Genomic DNA, 12,094 nt, shown 5'->3' with positions numbered 1-12,094 from the left:
TGAAACATGTGAATATGTGAGAGGAAGAACAAGAAGAAGGATTTTAGGGTGGAAGGGGACAAAAACCGTTGTGGGCTAATAAGCGGGTAATCTAGGGACTTGGTATGTGGTCGGTGTTTATCCCCGGGTTTTATTACAAATTTACGTCCCTCGGGTTTTTTGTGTAACTCGAGCCTGATAATAGTTTTGTTACACTAGTATTTTTGTATTACTGGTTGTTAGATGTTACCAATGTTTTATTTCTTTAAAAAAATAAAAGAGGAAATTTTTTCGGGTGATATAAAAATTTTTAAAAATTTTAATTAATTTAGATTTTTAGACTGAAGAATTTTTTTTTGTAAAAATTTATTGATGATAAAAGTCAAAATTTAGAAGTTTATAAAGATAAAAATAATTAAGAATTTTTTAGCTTACTAAAAAATATAAAAATAAACTAGCAACCTAGCAGTCACTAAAAAAAATAAAATTTTGCTTTATTAAATAATGGCATTTGTTAAATGGCACTGTACTTTCTTAAATATTGACGTTTTTAAAGATATAAGCTCATCCCGATGATAGACTCATCAAAAGCTTTCATTTGAATACCCACATGCATTTTTGATATATTTTTCATATATTCGTATATATAAATATATAAAATATATGAAAAATTGATGTGGGTACACAAATGAAAGGTCTCGATGAGTGTAACATCGAGATGAGCTTATATCTTTAAAAATGTCAATAGTTCACAAGATACAAGGTCTTTGCTAAATAATGAATTTTGTTAAATTGCACTGTACTTTTTTAATTATTGATAATTTTTAAGATATAAGCTCATCCCGATATTACACTCATCAAGAGCTTTCATTTGAGTACCCACATGCATTTTGATATATTTTTCATATATTTATATATATATATATATATATATATATATCACTGATAGAAGGATTTCTTAGTATTTAAGAAGATTTCTTTGTATTTAAGAAATCATTTCTTAATCATCGTTTTTTAGTATTTAAAAAATATTTCTTAATATTTAAGAAATATTTCGTAGTATTTAAGAAATATTTCTTAAATACAAAGAAATATTTTTTAAATACTAAGAAATGATTTCTTAAATACAAAGAAATCTTCTTAAATGTTAAGAAATCCTTCTATCAGTGTATATATAGATATATAAAATATATGAAAAATTGATGTGGGTACTCAAATGAAAGGTCTCGATGAGTGTAACATCGGGATGAGCTTATATCTTTAAAAATGTCAATAATTCACAAGATACAAGGTCTTTGCTAAATAATAAATTTTGTTAAATTGCACTGTACTTTCTTAATTATTGATCATTTTTAAGATATAAGCTCATTCCGATGTTACACTCATCAAGAGCTTTTATTTGAGTACCCACATCAATTTTTCATACATTTTTCATATGTACATATATATAAATATATAAAATATATGAAAAATTGATGTGGGTACTCAAATGGAACGTCTCAATAAGTATAACATTGGGATGAGCTTATATCATTAAAAATGTCAATATTTTACTAGATAAAAGGTCATTTCTTAATTATATATCTAGAGATAGAGCATTTTCGAATTCAGCCTCAATACTTATCATAAAAAATTAACTATCAGTGAGAATGAAATGAAACCTTGAAAAAGCACAAATTTAAGTCAAGATCTTTGCAATGACACTAAATTTCACTAAAAAAAAACCGATTTTATTATGACTATCCTGGAAACAAAATTTTTCTTATTCTCATAATAATATAGATTATTTTTATGAATTTGGTCATATTAAATTAAGCAAAACAATTCTAAATGAATTTTTCTGCTTATTTTAATTAAAAAAATTTTCTTTTTATTATTTTCCACTTTTCAAAGTTGTAAAAAAAATTACAGTCAGCGAACAAAATTTTTTTAAGCTGTAAAAAAATAAATTTCAAATTAATACTGCAAAAATCAAAATACAGGATATTATTCTATAAAAATTATTTTGCAATCAATAAATTTTTCCATTGAAAAATTTAATTTTCTTCTTAAAAAATCGTATGTGCACTGAAACAAAGTTATTGCACCCTTGGAATGCTTAATATCTTGAGTTATTCACTCCCTTGAGAGGGTGGGTTTCCTTATACTGATACTTATGCTTATAATATAAACATAAACGGTCAAGTGAAGAGTAAAGAGTAAAGGCATATCGCGAATCTTGCTCAGTTCAGCGGATGCTAAACTTCCATAGAGCCGCGGGCCCTTGCATTTATCGATAGCCTCTATTATTATTATTATTATTAATATTTATTATACATTGAAGTAATTCTAAAACAATTTAATTGGACTCAGCTCTTGGATCTTTGCGAGTAAAAAATAAAAATTAAGATCAATCAGATATTAAATGCCGCTACGATCACAAACTTTTGATATTAATATTATTTATTTTATAAACACTTTCGCAATAATAAAAAATAATAATGTTAAATGTGTGCTGATACCCGTGAGGCTTTCAATACCTCGGGCTAGCACGCGCACGTTTTCTTTCCACCCTTTTTTATTTATATATCAATTATATTATATAAATTATATAAATCAACTATCTGGGCTACGTTTAATATATTATTATTGTATGTCGAGATTAGATACATTTACTACTTCTATATATGTTAAGGATAATTTATAATTCATAAAATTAATTAAACGTGTCAAGTATTTTGAAATAAAATTCGAATAAATTCAATTAGCAGTTTATTATTAACCACGCTTAAAAACTTAATAAAAAAAAATATTATTTATCGCTCGAGAAGTTTAAATTCGTCGTAATAATCGATTTCGAGACAATAAAATAAATAATTTAAATAATAGCATGTTTAAGCTGACGGGTGATTTATAATAAAATTTTTATAACTTTTGAACTTTAAAAACAGCTATAAGTTTTAATAGTTATAAGTTGTGAGTATGTATGAATTTTGAATTTAAAAACCCTGGTTTTTATTTTTAATTTAACTATCTGTCGACATATTTATTGAACGTTTAGCTTGATGCTTGATGCTCGATAACAAATGATTGCAGGAGTTTATTATGACATGACCCGTTAAACTTTCACGAGCCTGAGCTGTAGTGCATAGAAATATGTATGATAAACTCTCACACATTCTCTTTTACCTATTTTTATTAGTTTTGTGGATAAAAATTTTTAGTGTGGGATTTTTATTTATTTAAGTTGCTAGAAAAAAAATATAAAAATTTAGAATTATTGAACAAAAAAATAATTTAGTTTTTGTTAAATTAATTTTGCGCTTATGAACTTTAAACAAGGATCAAATAATTGATTTGTTAATTAAAAAATTAGTTGAATAACAAAAAAAAAAATTTGTTTCAAATCATAGAAAATTTTGTATTGAATAAAAGTTTTGATTAATGATCAATGATTATTTCTTAATAATTAATTTTGAACTTTGAGTAAAATCAAATGATTTTTTGTTTTGGTAAAGAAAAGTTTTGATTAAACTGATAATTAATGATTTAATGATTTTAATAAAAATTTTTTAACTATAAATAAAGATCATCAGATATTATGTTTAGTTAAAAAAAAATTGTGAATACAGTAATGATGAATGATTAATGATGAATCGTTGACTAGCGACCTTGCAGTCACTATGTGACTGCCGTGACTTGTGAATTATGAATAAATAAAATTTTGCTTCATTAAATAATGACTTTTGTTAAATTGCACTGTACTTTCTTAAATATTGACATTTTTAAAAATATAAGCTCATTCCGATGTTACACTCATCAAGAGCTTCCATTTGAGTACCCACATGTACTTTTGATATATTTTTCATATATACATATATATAATATATATAAATATATGAAAAATTGATGTGGGTACTCAAATGAAAAGTCTCGATGAGTGTAACATCAGAATGAGCTTATATCTTTAAAAATGTCAATAGTGCACAAGATACAAGATCTTTACTAAATAATGACTTTTGTTAAATTGCACTATACTTTCTTAATTATTGATAATTTTTAAGATATAAGCTCATTCCGATATTACACTCAATAAGAGCTTCCATTTGAGTACCCACATGCATTTTGATATATTTTTCATATATTCATATATATAAATATATGAAATATATGAAAAATTGATGTGGGTACTCAAATGAAAGCTCTTGATGAGCGTAACATCGGGAAGAGCTTATATCTTTAAAAATGTTAATAGTTCACAAGATACAAGGTCTTCACTAAATAATGACTTTTGTTAAATTGCACTGTACTTTCTTAATTATTGATGATTTTAAAGATATAAGCTCATCCCGATATTACACTCATCAAGAGCTTTCATTTGAGTACCCACATACATTTTTATATATTTTTCATATATTCATATATATAAATATATAAAATATATGAAAAATTGATGTGGGTACTTAAATGAAAGGTCTTGATAAGGGTAACATCGGGATGAGCTTATATCTTTGAAAATTTCAATAGTTCACAAGATACAAGGTCTTTACTAAATAATGAATTTTGTTAAATTGCACTGTAATTTCTTAATTATTGATAATTTTTAAGATCTAAGCTCATCCCGATATTACACTCATAAAGAGCTTTCATTTGAGTACCCACATGCATTTTGATATATTTTTTATATATACATATTAGGGTGAGCCAAAAAAACTAACCTATCGAATTTATGGGTTAAAATGAACCTGTATATCGAAAAAAAAATTTCCCTGCAAAGCAGGATTTTTATCTTAATTTTGAAAGGTGTTGGTGAGCATTCAAAGTTTCCCATTTAAATAACACGTAAAAAAATCTTTTTTCATTAAAAATAATATAACTTTTGAAGCGCTTGAGATAAAAATTTTTTGATGGCAGATTCTTAAAGGGCATTAAATTTCCTACAAAATCATGCCTGGTTTCATTTTTTAAAGTCAAAAATTTATATATTTACTGGTCATGAAAATTTAACGAAAAATCAAAATAAGCAATTTTAGGCATTTATTGTTAGAAATTCTTATATTTAAGGAAATAAATTACTTTGAAATGAGATAACTAGGGGGGGGGGAGGTATACAAATATTATTTATGTAAAAGCGTGGTTTAAAGTTTCTTGTCCGATAAGCACTCCAGCTCAAGACTTAGATTTCTTGAAAAAAGTTAATTAAATACATTTAAGATATCTGACAGAAAAACTTGCTGCTATATGTCATTTTTCGATTCGAGTATTAGTTTAAAAGTTAAAAAAAATGGTAAACGTGATTGAAAAGAAAGAGAACAAAATTGATGAAAAAAAAATAATATTATTTAAAAATCAACTCGACACGATTTGTTCCAAAGACATCAGTTATTTTATCACAAATTTTGTTCTCTTCCTTTTTGATCGCGTTTACCACTTTTTTTAAACTTCTAAACTAATACTAGAATCGAAAAATGACATATAGCAGCAAGTGTTTCTGTCAGATACCTTAAATGTCGCAAAAATGTTGATTCAGTAGCATTTGAAATTTTTTCATTTATATTTTTATAATTAATTAACTTTTTCAAGAAATCTAAGTCTTGAGCTGGAGCGCTTATCGGACAAGAAGCTTTAAACCATGCTTTTACATAAATAATACTTGTATACCTCTCCCCCCCCCCTAGTTATCTTATTTCAAAGTAATTTATTTCCTTAAATATAAAAATTTCTAACAATAAATGCCTAAAACTGCTTATTTTGATTTTTCGTTAAATTTTCATGACCAGTAAATATATGAATTTTTGACTTTAAAAAATGGAACCAGGTAAGATTTTGTAGGAAATTTAATGCTCTTCAAGAATCCGTCGTCAAAAAATTTTTATCTTAAGCGCTTCAAAAGTTATATTATTTTGAATAAAAAAAGATTTTTTTACGTGTTATTTAAATGGGAAACTTTGAATGCTCACCGACACCTTTCAAAATTAAGCTAAAAATCCTGCCTTGCAGGGAAATTTTTTTTTCGATATACAGGTTCTTTTTAACCCATAAATTCGATAGGTTAGTTTTTTTGGCTCACCCTAATACATACATATATAAAATATATAAATATATGAAAAATTGATGTGGGTACTCAAATGAAAGGTCTCGATGAGTGTAACATCGGGATGAGCTTATATCTTTAAAAATGTCAATAGTTCACAAGATACAAGGTCATTTCTTAATTATGTATCTAGAGATAGAGCATCTTGCAGCCTAAATACTTATCATCATAAATTGACTATTGGTGAGAATTATATGAAACTATGAAAAGGCACAACTCCAGGTCAAGACTTTTCCAACGATACCAAATTTAATCATAAATACCCATTTTATCATATAAATTCACTGGCCACAAAATTTTGCTTATTCTCTTAATAATATAGATAATTAATGATTAATCATTTTTCATTAACTTTCCTCTGTAATTAAAATTCAAAAGATTTCCTATTTCATTTAAAAAAAAAATGTTTAATTAAAATCATTAATAATAACTTTTAAGTTAAAATCAAAAAATTTTTTTTCACGATAAAAACTTTATATAATTAATCTAATGATTATTGTTTAATGATTAATGATTTATGAAAACTGTTATAGATATAAAACAATCAGACAGAGGAGAAAAAGGAATGTTATCAGGCAATGCCCAGCCAGTGGATGTGTTTTGCTCGGTACCAGGAAGACTATCACTGCTAAGCAGCACCAGCAAATATAAGGTCACGGTCGCCGAGGTTCAAAGACGACTCTCACCACCCGAGTGCCTGAACGCGAGTCTTCTAGGCGGCGTTCTAAGAAGGTGAGGCCATAATATAATACAATATAAGTAAATACTATTTAAATCTACAATTTACAATTGATACCAGCGAAGAAAAGAAAGAGAGTGGAGACAGCCGATTGCCGATTGCTGATTGCCGATAGTTGATAGTTTAATCTCCAATCCAATCCGATGTTTGCTTATGAAAAATAATCTGTTGATTCTCACACACCTGTGCCATCAGTGTCCACCTATCCGCCTATCTCGCGAGACATACTGACCCCATGCTAATGACCCTCTCGCTCCAAAGCTCTTTCTCTATCTCTTTCTCTCCTCCTCTCATTCATAAGGCCAGTCACCAATAATTATTTACAATCTTTATATTCATTCATATAACATAACAGTATCTTGTCGTATACCTTTTTTTTTATTTTTAGTTTTTATTCCGCCCTGTCAAATATTTCATACATCTTATTTATTATTCAATTTTATCTCAAGTGTTTTTAATTATTCATTTTTTTTATTATTTTATTTGAAATTTAATTTATTTTACAACTTTAACAATCATACTTCATTTTACAAATCTTACTTTTAACTCTAGAAATTCAAATTTTTCATTAAACTTCATGTATAAATTTAAACTTTATTTTATAAAAAAACTTCAACAACTTCATTTTATTTGGAAAAATCAAACTTTAGAAAAGTTGTTTAGTTGTTTGTTTAAAAAATTTTATTTTATTTTATTACTCGAAATTTTTATTTATATAATTTAATTGAATTTAATTTTATTTTAAAACTTTCAATTTAAAAATTACACTTCATTCTATAAATTTTAGAGTAAAATTTTTTAATTTGATCCAACAAAATGATATTAGAAATAAAACTAAATATTAACTAATTTTATTAAACTACAATTTATTTTACAACTTCAAAAATCATACTTCATTCTACAAATCTTACTTTTAACTCTATAAATTCAAATTTTTCATAAAACTTCAATTTATTTTATAAAAAAAACTTCAACAACTTCATTTTATTCAAAGAAATCAAACTTTAGAAAAATTATTAAATTTTTTGTTAAAAAAATTTTATTTTATTTTATTGCTCCAAATTTTTATTTATATAATTTAATTGAACTTAATTTTATTTTACTTCAATTTAAAAATTACACTTCATTCTATAAATTTTAGAGTAAAATTTTTAATAAAAACAAATTTTTAAATTTGATCCAACAAAATGATATTATATATATGGGTCATTCCACCAAATAAGAACATTTTTACGGGGCGACCCTCGCGGATTATGTTTAAAATTTATGGAGGTGTTCTCTATAATAAGAAATAAATTCCCTACAAGTTTCAGCCCTTAATATGCAGCGGTTCTGGAGTTATGATTTTTTGAAATTTTGAAAAAAAATTTTTTTTAACTTTTTTATTAATTTTTCTGATGAGGAAAACTTTTTTATTAAAATCCACGAAAAATCTTATCTTGTCGGAAAAATTCTCAGCTTTTGAATGAAAATATCCATTTTATCATAAACACATCAGAAGACCCTTTGAAATCCAATTAAAGTGGAAAAATTGATATTTCTCAGTGTGCGGTGCAAGGTACATCCAATTTGACTTTTTTTTCTGAAAGATCAGAGTTTTTTACACAAAATATATGGTTTTCACGATGTGCATATTTTTTGTTCAATCGCAATTAAATTAAACGTAAAATCTTTATAATTAAAATACTTTTATTTTTGAACTTTTTTCAGATGTTGATACAGTTTTAATAAGAGCATATCGAATTTCATCATTTATCGGTAAAAGTGTGCAATGTCTGTGTACCCTTTACCGTTTTTGTTAAAGAATATCGTACGTCTAACACATTTTTTTTGTCTAAATAATCATCATTCGTTATGAAAGTAAAATCAACGCCTGTAAAATTCTTGATTGCCCAGGAATTGAAATCTTGTGGTGCCAGAATATGTTTTTTATTATCCATTTGTAATGAAGCTCTAGCAACATGTCGTTTTACTGGACCTACAAGCCCATCGCATGGTCCTTTGCCATGGGCAGTCGCAAAAAAATGCCACTCAACGATGATTCTAAAGTCAGCATAATATTAACATAAATTAGTAAATGATTTTTTATTTTTAAATTGCTGAGGTGCTCCATCTGAGAAGTAAAAAATCCTTTCAATAACAGTAAATTTTTCTCTTAAAAAAGAAATCAATTGTTCTTGAAATAAATAAATCAAAACTGTGTCATGTTTAAGGCAATCTGAGATACCAACTAAGCCTAAATGCTTAATAGTATCATTTTTGTTTTAGTAAACCACCATTTGAAGTATAGTAGCTTGGTCATTATTTCAATGATAGCCTTGAGCAGCTTCCTGCACAACAAACGCAATTTTCTACCATGTTAAAAACTACCGCTAATTCACCACTCTTCAAATTTAATTTCGCATTAGGGAAAAACCGACTTTGTATTTTTACTATAAAGTCATGGTTTAAAAGTTTCTCAAGTTGTGTCGCTAAGGTATCAATAAAGTCATCGGAATCCGAAATAACGTTTACAATTGTACATCGATCGGTTGATGTCCACATTTTAAATTCGATTTCATTTACATCAAATTCTTTAAACGATGGATGAAAGTAATTAATGATTTCTTCATTGTTTGGACATCTATTACAACTTCTGAAGAAGCACGATTCCGTTGGATTATTAAAAATCAATTTATTCAATAAATTTTTATAAATTGATTAAGTTTCCATAATCCAATCAGTATTTCTCGCAAATTTTGGAAAATTACATCCTAAATAAGAAAATGGAATCGTAGTTGTGAACGCCATCTGCATTGTATAAACTCAATTTTTTAACGAGCAGTTTGAAATTTTAAATATTTAACAGAAAATTATTTTACTATCCCGAATAATCGTATAACGCTTAACCGATATAACGTATAATTTAATTGTGATTGAACAAAAAATATGCTCATCGTGAAAACCATATATTTTGTGTAAAAATTCTGATCTTTCAGAAAAAAAAGTCAAATTGGATGTACCTTGCACCACACACCGAGAAATATCAATTTTTCCACTTTAATTGGATTTCAAAGGGTCTTCTGATGTGTTTATGATAAAATGGATATTTTCATTCAAAAGCTGAAGATTTTTCCGACAGGATAAGATTTTTCGTGGATTTTAATAAAAAGTTTTCCTCATCAGAAAAATTAGGAGGAGTAGGAGGAGGATGGTTTTACTTGTATCACTGTAGAGTGTTTTACAAGGGAGGATGGGGAATTATTGTCTCTCCACTTTTTCTCCGCAATATAGTCTCTCAACCCCGTAATTATAACTCTCAACCACTTTTTCGTCCCCACCCCTGCATGTCGGGATTTTTCATGCCCGACACACATGTGCTGCGACTGTGGCCGACTTACGCATTATAATCAGTACCTGCATTTGCATTACGGTCTTAAATAGTATGGAGGTACTTCTATAATGACATTTTACCTCCATAACTATATGGGAAAACCACAGAAAACCCGACCGGTACAGAGGCTGGCAATGAAACGCACATATTCTTAGTTTATAATCATTGAAAAATATTGGTGCGCGCCGGAATCGAACCCTGGTCCCACTTTTTCGAAATGCAGGTACCGAGCCGATTAGGCTATTGCCAACCTTCATCAGAAAAATTAATAAAAAAGTTAAAAAATATTTTTTTTCAAAATTTCAAAAAATCATAACTCTAGAACCGCTGCATATTAAAGGCTGAAACTTGTAGGGAATTTATTTCTTATTATAGAGAACACCTCCATAAATTTTAAACATAATCCGCGAGGGTCGCCCCGTAAAAATGTTCTTATTTGGTGGAATGACCCATATACCACTTTAAAAATCATACTTCATTTTAAAAATCTTACTTTTAACTCTAGAAATTCGAATTTTTCATTAAACTTCAATTTATTTTATAAAAAACTTCAACAACTTCATTTTATTTGAAAAAATCAAACTTAATGCTACAAACTTTAGAAAAGTTGTTTAATTTTTTATTTAAGATATTTTATTTTATTTTATTTCTCCAAATTTTTATTTATATAATTTAATTGAACTTAATTTCATTTTACAACTTCTAATTTAAAAATAACGCTTCATTCTATAAATATTAGAATAAAATTTTTAGTAAAAACAAATTTTTAAATTTGATTAAACAAAATGATATTAGAAATAAAACTAAATATTAAATAATTTTATTAAACTTCAATTTATTTTACAACTTAAAAAATCATACTCCATTTTACAAATCATACTTTTAACTCTATAAATTCAAATTTTTCATAAAACTTCAATTTATTTTATAAAAAAACTTCAACAACCATATTTTATTTGGAAAAATCAAACTTTAGAAAAGTTGTTTAATTTTTTACTTAAAGAATTTCATTTTATTTTATTACTCCAAATTTTTATTTATATAATTTAATTGAACTTAATTTTATTTTACAACTTTCAATTTAAAAATAACACTTCATTCTATAAATTTTAGAGTAAAATTTTTTAAAATTGATCTAACAAAATGATATTAGAAATAAAATAAAATATTAAAATAAAAAAACTTAAAAACTTTATATTAAATTTCAAGCAAAAATATTTTACATCCCAAAAAACATGATCTTTATTACTCTTATGTAACATGAAGACAGCTCCCAGAAAAAAAAAAACTAGATATATATATAATAATAATAACTCTCCATCACAACTTTATAAAATTACGGTTTCTCCAACGGTAAATTAATATTATATCCCTTGGTAAGGTTTTTGTAACGCCCGGAAAACAACACCAGCCCCTGATTAATAACTTTCCCAGGAAGTTTTGTTGTTTTATCAGGCGCTATCTATTACTTAATCCTTAATCATCCTGATAGACCGGCCACCGGTACTCGAGTGTCCAAACTCGGTACCTTATTTATCATCATGCATGCATAATATAGTATCATACCAGTTACCAGCTATAATCATAACAGACATTAATTCTCCGCCACTGGAGTCCACATCTAGTAACTAGTAGCTAGTAGCTCCATATACATGCAAATCTCTCACAATCGGCGTCACAAGACCCGCGAGCTAAATTCTCATAAAATTAATCTCTGACTAACGACCGGGTAAATTGCTCCACTTTGGGAAGTTCCCAATGTCTCAATAAATCAATAACAACACGGAGGGAATTAAGTAGTCAAAATTATCATATCGTTATTGTAGAGTTTTTTTAATTTAACTCGATAAGAATTAATATTACTTAGGTTATTAAATAAACAATCTCTATTAAAGTATCTACCAAACCTATCACTTTATTTACAATTATT

At 26.8% G+C, this 12,094-nt stretch overlaps 1 protein-coding gene across 9 annotated transcripts in view; it reads left to right on the top strand.

The window, feature by feature from the left end:
- LOC123267630 (transcription factor AP-2-epsilon) overlaps positions 1 to 12,094 on the top strand; it is a 160,815-nt gene that overhangs the window by 133,353 nt on the left and 15,368 nt on the right. For all 9 annotated transcript variants that reach the window (XM_044732354.1, XM_044732353.1, XM_044732357.1 and 6 more), the window contains one exon: positions 6,586 to 6,784. In XM_044732354.1, coding sequence (XP_044588289.1) covers positions 6,586 to 6,784 — 199 coding nt within the window. The remainder of the gene's footprint in view (positions 1 to 6,585; positions 6,785 to 12,094) is intronic.

This window comes from Cotesia glomerata, linkage group LG6, assembly GCF_020080835.1.
Source record: "Cotesia glomerata isolate CgM1 linkage group LG6, MPM_Cglom_v2.3, whole genome shotgun sequence".
NCBI classification, from domain to species: domain Eukaryota; kingdom Metazoa; phylum Arthropoda; class Insecta; order Hymenoptera; family Braconidae; genus Cotesia; species Cotesia glomerata.
The sequence above is the reverse complement of the archived record's forward strand: the minus strand, read 5'-3'. Positions and strand labels throughout refer to the sequence as shown.